Source organism: Ceratotherium simum, chromosome 25, assembly GCF_057802395.1.
Source record: "Ceratotherium simum simum isolate JZ-2026a chromosome 25, ASM5780239v1, whole genome shotgun sequence".
Classification (NCBI taxonomy): Eukaryota; Metazoa; Chordata; class Mammalia; order Perissodactyla; family Rhinocerotidae; genus Ceratotherium; species Ceratotherium simum.
The window spans coordinates 17,700,155-17,723,226 of NC_141924.1; the positions used below are offsets into that span (position 1 = coordinate 17,700,155).

Consider the following 23,072-nt stretch of genomic DNA (forward strand, 5'->3'; position numbering starts at 1 on the left):
TACAATCAACAAAGTACAATCAACCCACAGAAAGGGAGAAAATATTTGCAAATCATATATTTGATAAGGGGTTAATATGCAAAATATATAAAGAATGCCTACAATTCAAGCACAAAAAATGAACAATCTGATTTAAAAATGGGCAAAAGACTTGAATAGACATTTCTCCAAAGAAGATATACAAATGGTCAATAAGCACATGAAAAGATGCTCAACATGACAATCGTTAGGGAAATACAAATCAAAACCACAATGAGATACTACTTTATACCTATCAGGATGGTTATTATAAAAAAAAAACAGAAAATAATAAGTATTGGCAAAGGTGTGTGTGGAGAAGTTGGAACTCTTGTGCATTGCTGGTAAGAATGTAAAATGGTACAGCTGCTATGGAAAACAATATGGCAGTTCCTCAAAATACTAAACACAGTATTACCATATGATCCAGCAATTCCACTTCTGGGTATATATCCAAAAGAATTGAAAGCAGGAACTTGAGCAGATATTTGTACACTCATGTTCATAGCAGCATTATTCACAATAGCCAAAAGGTGGAAACAACCCATATGTCCATCAATGAATGAATGGATAAACAAAATGCCGTATATACATACAATGGAATTTCATTCAGCTTTGAAAGGAAAGAAATTCTGACACATGATACAACATGATGAACCTTGAAGATATTATGCTAAGTGAAATAAGCCAGTCACAAAAGGCCAAATTCAGTGTGATTACACTACTTAGTCATGTTCATATTCATAGAGGCAGAAAATAGATTAGTAGTCACTAATGGAGAATGGGAAGTTATTATTTAGTGGGTCAGAGTTTCAGTTTTGGAAGGTGAAAAAAGTTCTGGAGGTGGATGGTGGTAATGATTGCGCAACAAGGTGAATATACTTAATGCCACTGAACTGTATACTTAAATGGTAAATTTTACGTTATGTATATTTTACCACAATAAAACTAAAAAAAAATGTTCAGAGATGCTTAAGAAATAGTAAAACACTTGACTGTTAAATGGATGTGTAAACTGTGGTGTATGCATATGGTGGAATACTATACAGCAGTGAAAAAGAAAGAACTACCACTACATACAACAGCATGGATGAATCTCACAGACATTATGTTGTGTGAAAAAGCTACATATAAAAGAACACAGTCTATGATTCCATTTATATGAAGTTTCAAAAACAGGCAAAACCAAACTATAGTGCTAGAAGTCAGGACAATAGTTATTGACAGGGATGAGACATGAAGGAGCCTCCTGGGGTGCTAGAAATGTTCTAGCTCTTTCTGGGTGGTGGTTACACAGGTGGATACAATAAGTTAAAAAAAAAATCATCAAAGTATTCGCAAAAGATTTGTGTACTTTATGTTCAATTTATCTCAATTTTATAAAAAGAAGCAAAATAGGGATGACAGAAGGACAGCACTGGAAGGGACCCGGGAAGGAAGCTGTTCAGTGCGTCTAACAAACACTCTCAGGGATTATGGAGTGGGTGGTCCCTGGCCTATGCTTTGAGAAAACTGAACTAAGGAGATGCACTTGATCAACCAAGGGAGAAAGACACTTCTGCCTCTGCTGAAATGACATTTATAATAAGCCGCCACTCTTTTGTGGTACTTAAGGGGCAAATACAAATAAATCTCAAGTAGTCGTCTGCTCTTCATACAAGACACGCAGAAGCCCCAGTCTGCCGTGACACAGGAAAAGGGGTGAAAGCACAGCAGTTTATATCTTTCCATTAACTCCAATTCTCTAGTCCAAAATCCAGGAGAAATTTTTACTCTCCACTAGCAAAGACATTTGTGACTCTAAAACAACAACCTCATGACACAGCTGCTTTGCACCCACGTCTACAGTGACACAGAGAACAGCCTGTCCCAACCAGGGTCCACATTTGCCCCACTGGGGCCTCACTGTAACGGGGTCTTTGGGGACTCAGACAGTATGAATCTGTAAACAGCAAGTTTTAGCTGTGACCTCCGTTTCCACATCCTCATGATGGATTACACCCCCCACTGCAGAATATTACAGGGAGGGCCTGGGGTATCTCACAAACGGCTCGAGAGTCTCTTGTTCCAGGTGACTTGCCCCAGCCTAGCATTCTAGAAGCACTATTCCTCCCAACAGGACACTGGCCGTGTCTAGGACGTTGTGGAAGAATGATTTTCCAGCACTTACTTTCATCATTAGAGACATTCCCCAGAGATGTGTGGCTGGAATAACGTTTGTTTTCACTTTCGTTGAGACATCTTTCAATCCAGCTCTCTAAAAAAAAAAAGAGGAAAGAAAATCACAAAATTGCAGAATTGCTGTTGGTGTTTGTGAAGAAACAGGAACACCATAAATGCATCAGATTTCAATGCCCATCAACTTTCATCTGAGATCTGCCCCATCTGAGGTTGGATTTTACATGAAGCCCCACATGCACCGTTGCCGATGAGACTCAGCTGGGAGGAGTTCAGCAAAATGGTAATTAAAGCCCCACTTGAGTATGTCTTGGTCAAATGCTACTAATTCTGGAGTATTTATAGGCCAGTAGTACCAGTTGAGGGTTATCTTTCCTTGCAAAGAAGATATGTTCCTGAGAAGTAGTTTGAAAAACAAAATCTGGTCAACTGTGTCACTGGTGGTGGTTTGCAGACATGTAAATTAGCAGCAGAATATTTTCTTCAGATGAAAACAAAAAGAAAAGCAGATAAACCCCTGAGGGCTCTGGTTGAAGCAGAGAAGGAGGGCAGGGAAACTTCCACCTCCCCAGTGACCCCTGAACCGTCTCTTCCAAGCGCAGACCAAAATCCACTGCAGGAGATTTCAAAAGCTCCATGATAGCTACGTAGAACCTTAAAAATGCAAACGACTATGGTTTTTGTAATCCAGTTCCAAAGACTACAAATCTACTTTCCACAATCTAGCATAATGCTTATTCCATAGTCTAGACCATCTACTATTCATTCATTCATTCATTCATTCAACATCAGCTAAGTATACTCAGTTCTACTATAATGCTTGTTTTGAAAATACAAATGTGTTCCAATGCAAGTGATATATTAGAGAACAATTTGAGTATAGTGCAAACTTTGTGTTTGCTTATGCTCAATTTCTTCCTTAAAAAACATTAAGTGAATGCAGAAAACCGCATGTAGCTGAACTAGTCCCAGAGGAATACACAAAATGCACACATGCTCACACCTCCAACATCTACCAGCTACTGCAGTTCACGGCGTGAGTTATGAACCACACCTGCCCAGATAACCCCATTCTACCTGTTCACAATAACTCCCAAGCCGCAGCCCTTCCGAAGTCCACTTCCAAAAACAAACTTCAGGTTTTTTCCAAGGTGAAGGGCCATGTTTATTGTATTTGTGTCTCTCTTAACCATTTAACATGTGCAAAACTGTGCTATCATTTTTATTAGGTTCCTATCTTTTTTTTATGTATCACTGACAAAGTTTTAGAGTGTTGTACCCCTAGCTGATTTTCCAGTGAATTCTGTGGTTTTTATTGTGCAATTCTGCAGAATGGTGGTGATTTTTAGGAATGCATCTGTGGTGTCATAGCAGAACTGACTACATCTGTGGCTATGTGCTTCTGAACAGTGCAGTCATCTTTATAACACGGGAACTAGCATTTATTGAACCCGATTTTAACATGCCAGGCCTTTTACATATGTTATCTCAGTGAATTCTGACAACAACTTGAGGAAGTAAAGATTTTAATCTCCGTTTTTCCTAGAAAGCAACTGAAGCTTAGAGATGTAAAGCGACTCCTTGTACTACAAAGAGCCGAGGAAAAGATCGTTAGTTAGCACGTTAGGTAACATATTGTAAGGAGAAGCCATGCTGATGAGCATGCTATGAAGAGAGAGGGGGAAGCAAACGTGAACAGCAGGGAGAAATGTTGGGTTTGTTTCATATTTTATGTTCTGACACATTGCTCTTTTAAAAGCAGCTTCCAAAATTGCAAATAAGTAGGGGAAATATCCAAGGGGAGGAACAGGAGCCAGCTTGTTAAGAGGATATGGAAATCTGGTACTTCTGGGGAAACACTGAGCAGCAGAGAAATTCAAAACGTTAAAATGCTACCTCTAACCGTTATCAAATGCACAATGTAGAAACAAATGGCTTGTAATGTTTTCAAAGCTGTGATGGCACAAGGTGGGTATTTATCATCACATTGTATCCAGAACACATCTGGATACACATCTCTAGAATTCTTTTTAGGACTCTCCAGAATGTCTCCACTCAGATCTTCTAATCCCTTCAAGTCCTGGCACATTTTCCCTGGCAACCGCCACGGCCGATTCTGGATGGCATCTACTGAAATTTGCAGTCCCTTCCTCCACCAAATCATACCTCCAAAAGCCATTTCTATTGTTCTGGGCCAGCCCCTGGTCCTCCTAGCTAGGTCGTCACACGTAGCTACTCTTACATGCATGCTGGCACACACACACATACGCCCACCCCCCTTCAGCAGCAACAGGCCTCTAAGAGAAACACTCTCCCTCTCACCCATTTGCCTGTGCCGGGATCAGGTCTGTTAAAACTGAAGTTCTTGGAAGGGCCTATTTTGGCAGGTGAGACTCCTCAGTGATTGGTGGGGAACTCGCTGAAGAACTCATGGCAACATTCCAGACAGGAGCTGGCTCTAAACACCAGATGGGCCAAAGAGAGCAATGCTCGACCACGAGAGTCCAAAGCAAGTAAGAACCTTCCTGGTGGCTGTGCCTCTCCTCCATACTGCCCAACCCCAACACTGGAGAGAGATGAAAGCAAGGTTACAAGAAGGGAGAGGGGGTTGGGAGTGCCCTGAAAAAGGAGAGAAGAAATCTCACCAAGTAACCCTTTCCCCCACCCATTACACCCACTCTAGGTCTCTCTGACCCCATGGCCCATGCCTGTAGCCACTCTGCTACCCAGCTCTGCTCCCTGGGGCAACAGAGAATGAGTGTGGTCTCTCTTGCACATGGCAGATATAAGAAGATGTCTCCATTTTTCTGGTCAAAATACCCCACCTGTTTCAGCTCTTTCCTGGAAGAAATTGTTCCCACTTCTTTGCCATCCAGTTCACCTGCTTCTGACTGTCTCCTAGTTAATCAAGGCCCATTTGAACACGTGCCACCCAGCATGAACTCTGAGGGTCCAGAGAGTGGTCTGAGCAGTGCCAAGTATGGCAGAACCACTACCTCTGTTGTTCTGGACAACTGGAGTTTTCAGAGCATTCACAGGTCTTGCATTCCAGACTGCATGGATGCGACACTCCGAAATGTCTAAGCAGGCTAGGGGCCTTGGATCCACAGGTGTTCTTTGACCTTTGTCTTCTTCCCTAGTGGCGCCCTCCACAGTGACCTCTGGAACTAGTGTCCTATAAGTCAGGTTGCTCCATATGATTGGAAGGCCTCTATTTGGGTCACCTGAAGTAAACTTTATATACTTTACAACTATTAACAATGGATTTTGGTCTTGCAAAGATCTAGAATTACTTGACCAGAATGACAGGTGTATTGAATTTTTAATAAAGCACTCTGTTCATCTAACATTTATTTGTAGATTATGCGATTTAATAATGAGAAAGGCCACCATATATTGAGCCCTTATGGGCCATGCATTGTGCAATGCATTACATACACCACCATGCTTAATCCTCATAACAACTCTACAAGGTAGGTGCTATTAACATGCACATTTTAGAGATGAGAAAACAAAGGCTCAGAAAGATTAGGTGACTTGTCCCAAGTCACCCAGCTAGTAAGAGGCAGGACCAGCATTCAAACTCAAGTCATAACTACAGTGCTGTCTCCAAGTGTGAACCGAGCTCTCCTCCTACGTCCCAGACAGTCTCCAGAACACGGGGCCAATATTGCAGCACTGATCACAGTCTGCCCTGCGTTAGAACTTTTGCTAAAACTTTACTTACACATCGCTATTTTTGCTAAATTCATTTACGTATTTCTTTGCCAGCCTTGGTTATACGTAACAGGCTCTTCAGTTTAGAATTAAACATCTTACGAATGGAGTCTATTGTATTCTATTTCTTTTGACTCTCCATTAGTGCCTGGTATAAACTTTTTCCTGTAGTCTGGCCTCAGTAAATGTTACATTATTGACACACATGATATCAAAGAATGCACAGCATATAGGCAGATACATCCACATATCTACAGAATTTCCTAATCATTTTTTTTTACCACGTAAGGCATGAAAAAGTACACATCAAAGGTGATTTTCCAAATAAAGAAAGCAAAATTCAACCAACATTTATTTTGTGACTTCTAGATAGAAGAAGCTATAATAAAGAGAAGCTTCTAAACTTGAATAAGACTGGCTTCTGTCCTCTCTTATCTAGAAAGCGTGGCAGATGCTACTCCCCAAACTCGTAAGTACAGGGACCCTGTCACTTTTGGTTACCACCTTATTCCCAGTGGCTGGCACTGTACCTCGCCCCAAAGATGTTGCACAATAAATATGTGTTGTTGAATGCATTACTTTTTTTGAAAAACAACATTAAATTCCTACTGTGCACCAGGTACTATACAAAGTATTTTCACATAAATGGTTTAAATTAAACCTCAGAACAATATTATGTGGTATGTTTTCATATCTCTATTTATAGATATGAAGACTGAGGCTTCAAGCAAAGCTCTAATACAAAGCAGACTATGATCAATGCTGTAACGTTGGCACTGTGTTTTGGGACATAGGAGAAGGAGAGCTCAGTTCACACTTGGATGACATCCTGCTCCCAGTTGCCTTATTCTTGATCCATAAAAATCATCTGACCTTTTAGCGAGGACCAAGCTTGCTCTAAGTGCCCAACAGGATTTACCGACAGCTGTGAGTAGAGGCTCCTGGGCTGTGAAGCATCACTTCACCTGACTCATCTAGGATCATGGGCAGGAAGGGGGATGCCAATAATGCCTTGTGGGTTTTCACTTTATGAGGAGTCTAACTCACACTCATTAGAGGCAGATCTTCATGCCTCCCCACTTCCGACTGGGTTTTCTAGGAGGCTTGGTTCCCTTTGCAGGAGCAAACAACAACTAAGAAATAGCTGCATCAGGACATGGCACGTCCAAGGCAGTCCAAGGTTCAGAGCAGTGCTTCACGAACATGTATTGGTCTGGCAAGAGGAGCCGACTAAGATGGTCTTCTAAAGCCGAGTAATCCTGGAAGTTTACAGAGCACACTGACATGGAGAACCTGATCTGAGCGTCACCGTGCACCTCATGAGACAGAAATTCATCCCACTTCACAGATAAAGAAACTGGGCTTAGAACCTGGTAATGGCTGGTTGGCAATGGCTTGGCCAAGGTCACACAGTTAAAAGGATTAAAGCCAGAATTCAAACCCAGATCTTCAATCTCTAAAGCATATGCTTATTCGTCTTGCTTCATCATACTGGGCACAGACCAGCTGTTCTGTCTTAGATTATCCATCCGTTCATTCATTTTGCAAATAATTATCAAGTGCCTCTAATGTAAAGTTCTAACGGAAGAGAGATACAAATACTATTTAACAGGAAGCCAATATATTACAGCAAGATATCTATGGTGGATCAGGGGCTCAGGACTTGAAAATATCTTGTTTGTGTATGTATCCTTTTTTTTTATTATTTATTTTCCCCACCTTAAAAATGTAAGTTCTAACGACCTTGTCTATCTTGTTCAATGCATAGTCCTCCAGAGCCTGGAACGGTGTCAGGCACATAGCTGGTGGTGATGGTTGTGATGGAGTAAAGTAGCGTGATAGAGTAAAGTAGGGTGGTGGACAGGGGATCCTCCTCCAGGAAGGCCTCTGAGAAAATACAGCCCTTGAGCAGAGACTGAGCGCAATGAGGAAGCAAGGACTTTGAAGGTTCAGAGAGAGGGGACCACAAAGGAACAGGTCCTGAGGTGGGATCACGCATGACCTAGTTAAGGACTGGCAAGAAGGCCGGGTGGCTGGTGTGGAGTGACCAAGGGAGAGACAGTACAAAACGAAAGAGAAGACAGAGGCCAGCCAGGGAGAGTGTAGGGTTTGGAGTTAGAACAACTGGGTTTCAAATCCCAGCCCTGCCACTTACTAGCGATGTAATATTGGGATGGTTCCTGAACCTTCCAAAAGCCCTACCTCCCAGGTTCTCCAAAGATTAACTGAAATGATACAGGGGAAGCACTTAGCATCTTGGCCTTGTGGGGCATGGAAAGATGAGGAGAGCATGGTCTCATCCACCAGGAGCTGCCAGCTGAGTGATGGGGGCAGACAGTAACGGCGACGCCCAGCATTTAGTGAGTGTCCTCCCGTGCCAGTCACTCTGCTGTACATGTCTCATCTCTTCTCCTCACAGCAACTCTGAAACAGAGACTTGAACAACTCTGATTGGTAAGGAGGAAACTGAGTCTCATGGTAGCTGGGTAAAGTCACCGGCTAGTTGGTGGCAGAGCTGGGTCAGGTCTGTCTGCCTGAAAAGCTGCTTTGCTCTCACTGTGGCACGCTGCCTCACTAAGCCAGCGGGTAGCCAGGAGTACCTTCGTTATTATAATACAGTGCTGGGGAGCACAGAGAAGGGAGCTTCCAGCTTGGCCTGACTGCCTCACACGGCAGGGGTGGGGTGCATTTCAGCCCGTCCTTAAAGGATTTGGCATCTGCCAGACCAAGGAGGAAAGCAGGGCATTTCGGGCAAGAGGGCCGTGGTCACCGACAAAGGCACAGAGCGGGTTCTGGGAAAGGTGAAGAGTTCACTGCCCCGTGACTCCAGGCGTGGTGGGAGACAGGTGGGAGAGGCGTTAGCAGCAGACTGCAAAGGCCTCGCCCACCAGGCCAAGAAGCCTGCAGGCGGCTGGGAACCAGCGGTGACTTTGAAGCGGTGGGGGACTAACACGACGAGCTCCGTTTCCGAGGGACTGGATGAGAATGGGGAGTTCTCGTCTGATGCAATACCTGAAGAAGACGCGCCCGACTTATCAAGTGTCACTGGGTTTTAATAGGAGTTATTCATCCTCTGTCTCAACAGTCTTTCAGGACACTGTGCTGGGGCCTATTTTAGGAACTCACAGCTTTAGAAACACCACATGATAAGTTGACATGCCACACTCACAGCCACCAAGAGAGGACCAGGCCCCAGGTCCCTCAGGAGGTGCCAGAGAGCACCCCAGCCGCCCCTCCCCCCGGGCCCTGGTCATTACCAGTGGAACCACGCCAACGTGGCCTGCTCCTGTCGCCCCCGGCACCAGGGTGTGCTTTCCTCTTGATCATTCCCTCTCAGCCTCTCTCTCTCTCTCCCCTGGACTCCCACGGTGGAGACACATAGGATAGTGTGGAAAGTCTGGGCCCCAGGAGGAGGCAGCTGTGGCCTCCCCAGGGCGGCCTCAGGTCAGATGGTTGCCATGGCGACGCCACAGGCCCTGCCCCAAAGGCTGCTGGGTTCCAGGCATGGGCCCCTGTCCTGTCTCCAAGGGGCATCCCCACCCTGCCCCTGCTTTTATTCCTTCCCTCGCTCACCAAATATTGATTTAGCGCCGACTGTTGGCCAGGCTCTGAGGATCTGGTGATGAACATGGCAGGCAAGGTCCCTGTTCTCAGGGAGTTTATATTCTGTGGCCAAGACGGACAAAAACAAATAAGCAGAACGCAATGAGCGTTAAGAAGACAATGAAGCCATGGAATGGGATAGAGATAGGGGTGCTGTTTTAGGTAGCAGGATGCTGCAGGCCTCTTGGAGGAGGTGACGTTGCAGCAGGACGTGCAAAGGCCTGAGGTGGAAGTGGCCTGGAGTGTGTGGGGAAGCGCCAGGAAACCAGTGTGGTGGAGGAAAGGGAGGAAGGGGGAGAGAGAGCAGTAGGAAATAGGTCTGCAAGTCAGGAAGGGCCCAGCATCTGCAGAGACTTCACATTTATTCCAAGTGTGCTAAGAAGCTGTTGGAGGGCTCTACACAGGTGACGTGAACTGCACAGCTCAGAAAGGGTAGCCTACTAGGAGATTTACACTCATTCACCCCACTATTTGTTTATCAACTATTTGTGGGGAACCGTGTCCCCAGCACTGAGCCATCCAGTAGGGACGTCACAGTGAACCAGACAGACGCAGCTTTTGTCTTCGTGGAAGGTTAGAGTTTAGTGTGGGAGTCAGCTATTAAATAATTACACAGAGATGTAATTACCAAGAAAGCCACAGGAGAGGAAAAAAAGGAGGTCTGACCTAATTTGTGAGAGTCAGGGAAGCTTCTCGGAGGAAATAGCATTAAACCGACAGCTAAAGAATGAGAAGGCATAACGTTACTACCCCAGGTAAAGAGGGAGGGAGAAGTGTTCCTGACAGAAGGAACAGCATGTGCAAAGGCCCTGAAGCTGGCAGAAGAAAGATACATTCAAGAAAGTGACAAGCATCCCGAGTGTAAACGCACATATTCATTCAGGTATTAATTCAACATGTGTTTATTGAGACTATCCTGTTGACTAGGACTCTGTAAGAAGCTGTGGGGCATGCCTCTGCCCTCAGGGCTGGGTTAAGGAGTCTGGGTTTTATTCAGTCAGTGATTGGGAACCGCTAAGAGTTTTTTAGTAGGATGTGGCATAAGCAAAGCAGTTCTGGGGGCAGCTCCATCTGGTGCTGCTAAACCCAATCTTAGAGGGGAGAGAACGGGAAGCAGGAGGCCATGGAGTAGGGTGACCATATCACTTATCCAAACCTCGACACTTTTGAGATTGAAAAGCAGCATCATTAATAATTTTGTCAGGACCACATATGTAAACCAGGATTGTCCCAGGTGAACAGGACTTAATGGTCCTCCTCAGTAGGAGGCCATTGTGATAATCTAATTAAGCCTTAGAGGCTTGAACTAGAACAGATGCAGTGAGAGGAGAAAAGATAAGAACTCTGTCCTCTTTCCAGCTAACTGTATGCACTCCTCTAGCCAATCCATATGGCCAGTGTCCCCACGTCTCTTCCTCATCAGCTGGAGTCTCATGCTGGCATAATGCAGGTGAGTCAAGGTGACATTAATGACATCGGGATTGTGGCCTTCCAGTACAAGCTCCATCATTTTCATCAACATCATTATCAAAGCAATGACTTGCCCAAGGTCACACAGCCAGTTAGCAGCTGAGCCAGGATTTGAATTTGACTCTACACAAACATTAACTTCTAATACCCACAATTATATATTCTTTCAAGTCTGATTGCGAGTACTAAGTTGTGTCTAACAGAATACCAAACACACAATATGTGCTCAATAATGTTACTGCCCTTTCTCAATTTAGGAAAACTCAATATATAAAACTCTAAAGTGGGCAAAGAAATTATTAAGGCATCCTTATTCGCAATATACAAGAATTAACGAGGAAACCCCGAGGGTGCACCGATGTGGTTGGTTCACAGATCATGAACTCACCAGCAGTCCCCGGAGACTAGAGAAAATCAAAGCTCAGGTATTCGGTGCCATCTCCTGTCGAAGACAGAGTCATTGTAAAAGCAGATCTCTGCTCTGAAAATATCCCTGGGAATGCCAGAGTTAATGTACGTAATTGCATAATCAGGTCGTAAAAATTTCATTCCCCCTCTACTTTTCGGGTGGAGCATACCTATTACTACCTAATGTCAGCAGACTTTTTCTTCGTTTCTATTTCTATTATTACAATATTATTAAAACACATAAAAATCTGAGAAAGGTTACTGGAGCCAAGGCTAATCACCGTGCCCAGCATGTGATATTATTTGATTCTTGACATCATTGCGTTTTCTAGGTTTTTTTTTTTTCCCACCCCCTCCGCATTTCTTCTCACCCCCTCCGTTAGGGGATGTGATCCCCCTCAAAACCTGAGGAGTCACGCAACCCTGGCTGCAGGACCCGAACAGACTTCAAACTAGCCTGAATTTTTCAGATAAATCTCCAAAACATCCTTCTCTGAGGTAAAACGCTTTTTTCTTTCCTGTGTTAACCTATCGTAGAAATTATTTTTTTAAATGTTGAAAAGAGAAACATATTTGCCCACAATCCTTCCCTTTCAGCGTGAATTAGTTGTCCTTTTTCTGTGTTGCTCCACCTCACGTCCACATGTGCACATATGTGAACTGACCCCCAGTGAACATACGATTTCTATTCCTTTTTCTCTTAACATTCTGTCACAAAGATTTTTCCTATGTTGCTACGGTCTTCATATACATCAGTGTTTAACAGATGCCCACTGTTCCATTGAGTTAATGTTCCTATTTTTTATAACGTTTTAATGAACAACTTGGTGCATATCATCTTTTCTCTCTTTGGAATCATGTCCTGAGAATCACCTAGGAGAAGAAAAAGTAAGTACGTGGGCTTAGTAACTTAGCTACAAATGAACGGTCTGAATTCCAGCCTTAGCACTTCCTAGTTGAATGACTTTAGGCAAAGTCTCTAAACCTCAGTGTCGCCTTGTGTAAAATGTGGATAATAATCTGCCTCCCTCATCTTAGCGGTGAGATTTCCATGAACAAATGCATGGAAGGCACTTAGCATAGTGCCCAGCATGGAGCAATTTCTAGACACATGGAACCACTATGATTCCCAGGTACCTGTTTGTGACACAGGCACTTTTTATGTTTGTTTTAATGACAGTGTAGTAAAGAACGTGGACTGTGGAGCTCAACTGCCAGGTTCAAGTCTGACTTCGCTGTATGACCTTGGGTGAGTGTCTCAACCTCCTTGAGTCTCCGATATTTTATCTGCAAAATGGGGATGGTAATAATAGCACCTCATGGAGTTTGTATGAGAATTAAGTGAATTAGGCACATAAAGTGCTACATGGTAAGCACTACAAGTCTTAGCTATTATAATTTTTATATCAACCCAACCCCAAGCCTTCCCACTTTAGTCCCTTTCTGTTATCACTCTTTCTGTTTGACTTTTGGATCTCTTGGTGCAGTGAAAAGAACACGGCCTTGGAAGCCAGAAGGACACTAATTGTAGTCCTCCCCTTCCAAGTGACTAAGTAAACTCTGCAACCGCAGGCAATTACTTAACCTCATGGGTCTCAATTTCCTTCCCATATAAAAAAAAATCTACTCCATGAGGTTATTACGAGGATTAGGAGAAATAATATAAGCTCCTTAAGAGCTGACTGTACCTTATTCCCTGCACGTAGGACGGTGCTTGGCACAGAACAGCAGATCAACGAGGAAATGGGGAGAAAAGAATAGAGAGAAGGGAGGGAAAGAAATGAACGAATGAAGCACCAACACCATGCCTGGCACCTGGTACGGGCTCAAAAGAGTGTCCATTCATCTGCAGTTAATTTATCACGTACTTGTTCGCATGGAGCCTTGAGCCAGCCTTCCTAGAAAGCAAGCAAAGACATGCAGCATCCTTCGTAATAGGAAGGATGAACTGACATATCTTAAGTACATATTTATCGAGCACTGACTTGTGCAAGACACTCTAGTAGATGCTTTGCACCAAACACAGATAATAATGACACAGGTGGAAATCTTGAGAAACGAAAGAAGCAGCATCAAGTAAACATATAAAATGAGGATGGAAAGTGTGTACGAGCACCTTAGATCCATGTGGGTAAGTGTGCCAGGAGGCAAAGTTAGAGAGTCAGAACTCTACGTGGAAGGGAAACCACCAGCCCCTTCCTTACGACTATATGTTCTTAATTGGTGTGGAAGTGGCCTGGTTTAAAGAAAGCAGGATCAGCTTTGGTGCCATAACAAACCTCAATATGGACATTCTCTCGCTATACAAACCCATGCACGTGACAGAATCCCCCTGAGTGCCAGCTTCACTAAGTAGAAAATGGGAATGATCCCACCTAGCTCACAGGTTTATGAGGTCATGTATTGCAAAGACTGAACACAGTGGAAGTGTTGTACAAAATTTGTTTTCTTCTCCTATGCAGTCCTCGTGTGTGGAGTAGGGGGACAGGGAGAAGGCGGGTCTTGGAAGCTGCTAGGGGAACACAGGAGAAGCACTCAAAGCACCTTCTGTTTATTGAGCATTTACAACGTGCCAAGGCCCTGTACTGATCCCTTTACATGCATGACTTCATTTAATCCTCACAATACCCTATAAGGTGGGTACTATGCATGGCCCCATGTTACTGACAAGCAAATTGAGGCTCAGAGAGGTTACATAACTTGCTGAGTTCACATATCCAGCCCGTGGCAAAGCCAATTCTCACCTAGCCTGCGGGCTTCCAGAGCCAGAGCTCTTAACGATTGCATCAATGATTGCAAACGCCCTGCTATTAATGATTGTAGCAGTGATTGCAAACTGTCACCTGCTATGCAAATGGAAAGTGCTGTTATTTTAACACCAAGGTTTTTATGCTGAACCTATTATAAGGCAAATCATGTGTGCAAGTAAATAGATACGAAGCCCTTGATGATGTGTGTGAGATGTCAAATTTGCCAAAGTAACTGGCAGGCGGGGGATACCGACCCAGAGGTGGTGCCAGGTTGAATTCAGAGGCTCCGAGAATGATTTGGGATGGAGGCACACATTGCGTGAAGGCACTACTGCAGGAAGGAGCTCCCGTGGGCGTCCTCAGTCAACAGCCTGCTGCCAAAGTCACGTCAAGGTGCCCGTGGCAGCCAGACACCCACTGACACCCGTGACAGGGTGCTCCAAAGCACTGCAGTGTGAGCTGCTGTCTCCCACCAGGATTAGGGATGACTTGACCTCCTGAACCTCTTTCTGTACCAGAGGAGGTGAGCTAGAATGGACATCTCTAAGGTCTTCCTTGTAGCTCCAGGTTTTAGGAGGCAGCCTGGCTTTGAAATCAAAATAATCTGTGTTCAAATCCTGGTTGACACTAGCCGTTTGTCCTGGACATGTTAACTAGGCTCTCTGAATCTCAGTTTTCTCATCTGTCAAATGGGGATAATAATACTACAGGTTTGGTACGAGAATTAAACGAGGTAACATGCATAAGCATTTAGCACAGTGCCTGGAAAAGATTATAAATTTTATTAATCTACTGCACAATTTCAGACAGGGAGTCACTTTATAAAAAAAGTAATTAATAATTTTGAAAATAACTCATTAAGTCAGCCTGCCGTCAATGAATGATTTCAATGCAGTTTCCTCCTTCCTTTCCATCCTCCCTCCATCTCTTCCTTCCTTCCTTCCTCCTTTCCTCCCCGCTTCCTTCATTCTTTCCTTCTCAAAAATGATCTGTGTATCAACATACAGCTTTGGTGTTTACATTTCTCTCTCTCTCTTTTTTTTTTTTTAGTATCTCTCAATACCAAGAAAAATTCTGAGCAAAACACAGACCCATAGGGAATCCTTTTCTTAGGATCCTAATCTCTTGGATCCCTCTGGACCCCTGTACCCTGCAGGCTTTCTTGGCTGTGCCCTGGGCTCATCCAGCCTCTGCCTGGAGCTCATACGCGGGGCCAGGTCTGGGCGGGCAGCTGTTCCCACTCCCAGCGCCTCCCCAGCTGTGCCCCGTGAGAGAGCCGACATGGAGAACACTCTGCAGCCTGGGCACCCAGAGGAAACCCCAACGAAGCAGCGAAATAATTCATTCTTCTAATCACAGCAAAGTTTTCAAACTTTAAAACGGAGCCTTGATTAGAAGAAAAGCTGTGTTTTTTTTTTTCAAAACGCCTGGCATTTCTGAAAAGGTCCCCTACCCAAACCACAGCAACCTCAAAAACTCTGCCCACCGAGTTGAAAATAAAAGTTCATGGAGACCAAAGGCCCTCTCACAACAACCGCTCAACACTTTAGAAAGCTTCTTTCCAATGCTTAAAAGTTTTCACGATTTAACTGAGGGCCTCAAGCCCTCTGGAACCTTTCTTCCTTGTAAACTCCCAGGGCTGTCTCAGCCAGTATTATTTATTTCCTAGGACGTCAAACAATGTTTTACGAAGAAACTATTTTGCTCTTGCAAAAGGAGTCCTCAAGAAAAAGAAATAAAACTCTTAGAAACAGAAATTTTAGCCTTTTTAGTAGTCATATAAGAATGATACAAAATTAGTTGATTTTCTTTTTGGTGGAGGAAGAACTTATAGACGCACCCTAATTCTTCCCTCACTCTAGATTTATTAACTGAACACCACAAAGAAAACACGGCAAAATGTTTAAGGAATCAATCAATTCCATCATAAATAGGTTTGAGTTTATGCCATGGGCCCAATTCTGGAACTTGATAAAATCTTAATAATTTCAATAGGAACTTGGCCTACTCATAAGCATTTAGAATCAGTACACAAATTATAAATACATGTATGAGTACCCCAAATTTAGACTAATCCTCCAGAAAAAGATGCTGTGGAACTCAAAACATCACTTGTGCTCATTTTTTTTAAATTACAAATTCTATACTTGTAACATTCAAAGAAACACTTCCTTCTTCAAAAGTCTAATATTAGCTAGAAATAATTTCACAGCAGTCACAAGATTCAAAACAAACACGTTGACAAATTTTCTTCACGAGATGCATTTGTGCCTCAAAAATTAGATGCTGGCAGTGTAATTAGGAATCTCTAATCACTCTTTAGGTTATTCAAATAGTTCAAAATCTAGCTTAAGAGTAGTTCACTTGGGTTGACAGTGCATTTTCTCCAACATGATGGATTCAGGGAATCAATGCTTATGAAGTGGTAATTCTCCATCCTGATTAAATAAAAATCCACTATATTCATCTCACTTAGGCTGCATCTAAACAAGGCGGACCTTTCGCACAACTGGGTAGTCAGAAAACACACAGGAGACAAGGCACTAACTTACCTTCAGTGGGTCGCAGCCTTCTCAAAGGCTTTCCTATTATCACTTTAAATTAAAACAAAACAATCACAACAATACAAACCCAACATGTCCAGGTTCACCTGTCTACTAAGTAGACAGTACTAAGTACTGATTGCTCAGAGGCAGATTATACTTTCACGTTTTATTGAGGACTAACCAACCACAAAAGTGGAAACTATATATATATTTTAAAGTAATTCTGCTCTAAAGATCAGATCTGATACAACAGAAACTATATAGTCTACTGGCACAGGTCGATCCAGCCCTATTTGCCTAAATTTTGACCATAATCAACTGAAAACATAACGGCTGAATTGAATTCTTTCCTGCTTTTTATGATCCTCTCAAAGAAAGCTGTTAACATTTCAAAAACTCAAAAACCAAAATGCAGGTAAAAATCAAAATTATAAAGACAGAAACAGAACAAATGGACATTTTCCCCCTTCATTGAAAAAATATATATATACAAGAAAGGCAAAAGAACTAAACTCTTGATGTGTATTCTTCTAAAAGGAATTTCAGAGAATGGCTCATTTGAAACTGAGTTTTCCACTTCCTGAAAATCAAGTGTAAAATGGTTTAGTCTTTAACACAGTGATGTCTACAAATGTAAAGGGCGGGGGGAATGTGGGCCCTCACATTTCAGAACTGGAAGGGCATTGGGTGTTCGTGGGGGCCCTCCATCAGAGGTGTGCAGCATATGTCTTCTCTGAGTGCTCCATGGAACTCTCTTCCAGGATTCAAATTCCAATCAACAGGAGCTGTCTCTACAAAGACACATTTTCCACTTCCTCCAACAGACTAGAAAATGCAAGGATGAAATCACGGCAAACAGGAGCACACAAAATGCCTTCTTCATGGGAACCGTAGAGAAATGAAAATGAAATTAATCCCTCAGCCGAAATCCTTTAGAAAAGAATGATTTATCTTGACATTAGATCTGAGGCTGTGGCTACATAGTACGGAAAACATCTAGATATGCTGAAACAGTCTAAATTTTTTTCAGGATTCTTATCCTCCTTTTCCAGCTATACACCTAGGATTGGGCATAGGAAGACAGATAATTATTTTTGATAATAAGATCTGCCACTTACTGGGCAATTTCTAGGAGCCAGGCTTAACATAACGTGCACAATCTCTTTATAATCTCTTAACAACACTAAGAAGGTAAGGAGTAGATGTTTTCACAAAGAAGGAAATTGAGGCTTAGAGAAGTTAGGTCATTTGCCCTGGGTCACACAGCTAGAAAGTGACCGAGCTGGGATTTAAACCTTCTGTCTGTCTGTCTGACGGCAAAGCCCACGTTCTTTTCGCTGTCACACCACATTCACCTGAAGTCATATGTTAACACATATCTGTGAATGACTTCTAGCTGCAATAGATTGTTTGTTAAATTACCTAAAGCACCAAATATTATCACATTACTTAACGGTTTTTGCCTCATTAGTTTCCTCTTACTGAGGGATGTCTGTATGTGAGCCTGAACAAAGCCTTGACATTCTCAGAGGCAAAGCAAATGTTAACTAAATTTCAAATGAATCCCAAAGAAGTAGTAAAGATATGAATGCTTTATGTTCCTATTTTTGCCAACAATAATTTAAAATTTCATCTCCACAGTTTAAAGGCCTATCCTAACACTTTCACATGAGAAGAAAATAGCATGGTTACGCTAAAATGATATATGCTTTATTGGACATGCTTTCCGCCACGACCCTCTCCCTCACTAAAACAAAAAAGAAGCAAAAGTCAGTACAGCCTTGTGACTAAGAGTGTGGATCACATGTAGGTTAGGCCATGTACCTCCTTCATGGATATCCTTTCTCTGCCTCAGTTTCCTGTTGCATAATATGGAGTGGATTATAATGGTGCTCATAACATATATTTTTAAATACAACTAATAATGCATTTAAAGTGCTTAGTACATACCTGGCAGATGAAAAGCGTTTAATAAACATTAGCTTTAAAAATACAAGTAAAAAGCTGGATTTATTGCTTGCATTCTGCCTCGGGAAAGTTAGGCACACACAATTAAGATCAATCTTGCTTCCCATGCGATAGAGGTATGCCTTACCAGCCCATCTTCCAGAGCTCAGAAACTCATCAAACATCTCAGCTTCTAGCTTGATTTTTGTCTTTAACTTGTTGATTTCTCCATTTAAACTGTGAATAATAACAGTTCCTTCTTTATAGGGTGGTTGTGAGCATTACATAGACAATGCATTTGAATAAAAATGCTTAGCAAAGTGAAGACATAGAGTAAGTATTGGATATATGTTATCTATTACCACTTCCGCATATCATATTCACAACAGCCCTATCAGATGGTTGTATCAGTTCCACAAGAAAATTGAGGCTTAGCAATATTAAGCTTCCAGACCAAAGGATGCAGCTTTATGTGGCAGAAAGGCACCCTATGAAAGGTAGCAACCTTTCCATCACCATGCTCCCTATCTTCATTATTCTAAATAGCATTTTTTTCCCTTATATTGCTTATCACTCACTGAAATGATAGATTTTTAAGTTTACTTGTTTGTCTAGAATGTATGCTCCAAGGAGCAGAGATGGCATTTTTGTAAAGCCCAGCATCTAGCAGAGTGCCAGGCACATAGAAAACACATAGTATTCTTGAATGAATGAATGGATGGATGGAGCAAGCCAAAATTTCTCTTTCCAAAATCTATACTGGACCACTATGACACACTGCCTTCCAACACTGCCATCATTTAAAATCCTGTTCAAATGCAGAATCATATGACTACTTCAGAGAGGTTTTCTCCGGAGCCCAAAGACGACAACATTCCATGATTCTCCACTCTCATCCACACGTTTCCCTTCTCACCAAGCGGGATTCAAACCCATCTCAAGGCCAGAGTCATAACCAAGCCCTGGCAGGGTGGCACCCTAGCCGCATCCAGATGGAGTGGGCCGGGTGGGGTGAGGGAACAGGCTTCCCCAGTCTGGTCTCCAATCTAGCTCTGCTATATACAAGTTGTGACCCCAGGTAAGTTCTAGGCCCTCTTTCATCCTAAAAAGGGACAATACAGAATTGTAAGGCTTAAATGGCTAACATGTGAAAAAGTGCCTGTTACGGGATGACATGTGGGGGGTACTGGACAAGAGAGCGCATCCTTTCCTCTAGGCTCCAAGAGGATGCTATTTTTATGTCCCTTGGAGCACTCACCACTCTCAATGTGTCCACACCCTCTCTCATCAAACACATTCTAAAGTCCCTGACAGCAAGGACTGTGGCCTTGTTCATCTCCAGGGTCTGCCACCCAACAGGTGCTGAGTGAGTGAGACTGAACAAAACTTCAGATAAATTAACCCAAAGTATTTTTTTAACTTCTCCTGACACTTCCAAATAATCTGTTTTTGAGTCCATTCTCTCTCCCCTAAACCTTAACAAAATTGCAAAGATATATAAAATAGCATGGAAGGGATAAAAACATCATAAGGGATTTCCCACATTTTCCATCCCACAGAGCCTTGGAGCCCTGGAGGGGTAGCAGAAGAGTGTCCCGTGTGACCTGTAGAACATGTAGGGTGGGCTCTCAGGGGCCTATGCCAGTAGAGGCCAGCCACCTGGCATCCCAACCTGTGATGTCACCATTTTATACCTTCTCAGCCTTTTTGGCAAAGACACTGTGGCAAACCACCACAACAACTTGACTTAGAATCACCATCTTACAGTGTTGGAAACAGAAGAGAAACCCCATGCTTGATGCAGGTCACAATAATATCTCTCTCTCGAGACACTTGTGAGGATCAACGACCATAAAACTACTTTGTAAACAAAGTACCAGGCAGATTTCACATATATGCCAGAAGCCATACACGGATCCAGGCATGTAACTGAGTGGTAGAAGTTTAGATAGACCACATCGATCTTTACTTCCAATCCATTCATTTGCAAATGAGACAACAGAGTCTCAAGGAGAAGGGAAGGGCTCCTCAGCCCCAATTATCATCAGGAGAGGTGGAGAGGTGTGAGAAGAGCCTCACCTCTTTCTAAATTCTTGAACAAGGGAGGACAAAGTTTGGTTTTCCTTTGACGGCAACATTTCGCCACACTGGCCAGTGTGCATTCCTCTCCAACATACGTGAGGGTCTGTGATGCTGGCTTGATCATCTAGAGGTATTTCAGTATTTTCCAAATTGACATTGGGTACAGCTCCATAAAATCTAGTGTCCTAAGGAATGCACCTCAGGTATAATTCAGAAAGGAAACTATAGGCTTTTAAAAAGTGGTTATCCAAGGTTCTTCTTGACTCTTAAAATCCTAAATGACTCGTAAGAATATTTCAGTATATTATTAGTTTGGGGAGAGATTCACTAATTGTGCAGTGGATCATAGTTCAGCTAGTGGTAACCAGCTCACATATCACTTCCTGGATTCTATAGTAAAGAGGGATATGTCTAATTTGTCAGAGAATCCCAAACTGTAAGCTGTCTAACCCTTCATTTCACAGGCAACGAAAATTAATCTTGGAAAGGCTAGAAGATTTACCTAAGAAACATTACAAGTGGCTGAGTCGGAATTATAACTCAGAGCTTTTCCCACCGCGCAAAGGAGAAAAAAAATCAGATAGGATCTCCTTTCTTCTCCCCCAAGCACCAAGATTTCTGACCAGGCACCTCATTCTCTTCTCTTTCCCGCCTTATTCTAACCCCTCACCCTTTCAGATACGGTTTGAGAAGGGGGGTGAGAAATTCATCCCGGGCGACCCACGGGTCGTGGGGAAGAAAAGCCAGAACCTTTCACGTTGGTGAGCCTGTGGCTCGTGGGGGAGGCGGGCGCACTGCCCAGCTGGCGCCTAACCTCGGGATGGGGAGGGAGGCTGGAAGAGAACCCGGAGACGAGGGGTGGGAGGGAGGGCGCGCAGGCGGGCTGAGAAAAGGTGTAGCTGCTGGAGAGAAATTAGAGACCTCGGCGCCTCTGGGAAGCAGGATGGTCCAGCTCTCACACAGCGGCGGGGAGGCCCCGTGCAAACTCCTCTCTCTTCCTCGCACTCGGCCCTTTGTTGTCGGTCTCTGCCTCTGGCTCCCGCTCATGCCCTCCGGTCCCCCGCCTCCCTGAAGTCACCCCAACTGCACTCATAATATTTTGCTTTGCGCCGGGTCTGTTTTCCACCACCAACTTCCAGCAGTCTCCATGGCGACGCGATGGGGAGGGGGGCGGGTCGGGCTATGGAAATCCCAGGGCCTAGCCGCCGGGCGGCCCCTGCAAACTTTTCCGGGTCTCTGGGTCCTGCAGGCCTGGTGGGAAACCGCGCTGTCCCGGGCCACCGCACGGAGACGCGTGCGGGGCACCCCCGGCCCGGCCTGCGTGCAGTGTCCGCGCTGGCTAGGGCTGCAGCCACCCGGCCTGGGGAGCCACTTGACCCTACTGCCAAACCCAGACGCTGGCGCTTGGCAGGTGGCGAGAGTGGGGGCGTGCACGTCCCCCTCGCTTGCCACACACACACAAACACAGGCCCGCGGAGGGCGAGACGGTCTGATTTGGGCGCGAGGCCAAAGCTCAGACCCCCATCCCCTTACTCCCGCGAGCCGGCAGACCGGGTCTCAGGGCTGGAGAAGGCGGCTCCTTTCCTAGGGCCACGGCTGGGAGAGGATGGAGAAGGCTGGGGCCCGTTCCCACTCGGGCGTTCTCAGCCCCGTCGGACCCGCGCCAAAGCCCCGGGATGTCCCCACCTGGGGGCCCACTAAGCCAGGTGGGGCCTTGTGCTGAGCCGGGAGCCTGTAGACCAGCGTGCCTTCCCGCCGTTGCGGTCCGGGGTGCTTAAATCCGGCTCCAGGGGTACTCTGGCCGCCCCAGCTCTGGATTCTGGAGGTAGGGGCGGAAAGTGGGTAGAGGCAGAGGTTTCCAGTTCTGGCTCGGCAGCGCCCCTCTCTAACACGCCTTCCCTTTTAACAAGAAGCAACCCTTCTGTTGCGTAAGCGACCAACCTGGCTTGGGCCCACTTTGCACGAGTTCTCGGTGGCCCCAAATTCTACCTACTTTCCCTCCTCGTTCTCGAATTTCCGCGTACCTTGAGTAACTGAGCAACGCTCGCCTGGGAAGGGCAGCCCGGATTGGACCCATAGGTCATAAACAAGCAGCCGTCGCTGTTGGCCCGCGTGGGTAGGGCGAGCCACGCGGGGCTCTGCGCTCGCGATTGCGCGGCGTGGGGCTGCGGCGCCGGCCGGGAGGGACGCGCTCGCGCCCCAACTGCGAACTGCTTACCGGCGGGATCGCCCCTCGACGGCCCCACGCGCGCGCCTGTGGCCTTCGCCGTCTGCCCGAGCTCCGCGGCGCCGCCAGCCTCCTGGGAGAGGGGCTCTGATTTATCGCGCTCGGCGGCGAGCTAGCCGAGGGCCC

General features: G+C 44.7%; 1 protein-coding gene across 2 annotated transcripts in view; it reads right to left on the bottom strand.

Moving 5' to 3' along the window:
* The window catches only part of RFX4 (regulatory factor X4), a 139,754-nt gene extending 130,514 nt beyond the window's left edge, over window positions 1–9,240 (bottom strand). For both annotated transcript variants that reach the window (XM_087448997.1, XM_087448996.1), the window contains exons 1-2: window positions 9,171–9,240; window positions 2,189–2,275 (exon numbers count right to left, since the gene is read on the bottom strand). In XM_087448997.1, the coding sequence (XP_087305123.1) occupies window positions 2,189–2,275; window positions 9,171–9,240 (157 nt within the window). The remainder of the gene's footprint in view (window positions 1–2,188; window positions 2,276–9,170) is intronic.
* Window positions 9,241–23,072: the final 13,832 nt, after the last annotated feature.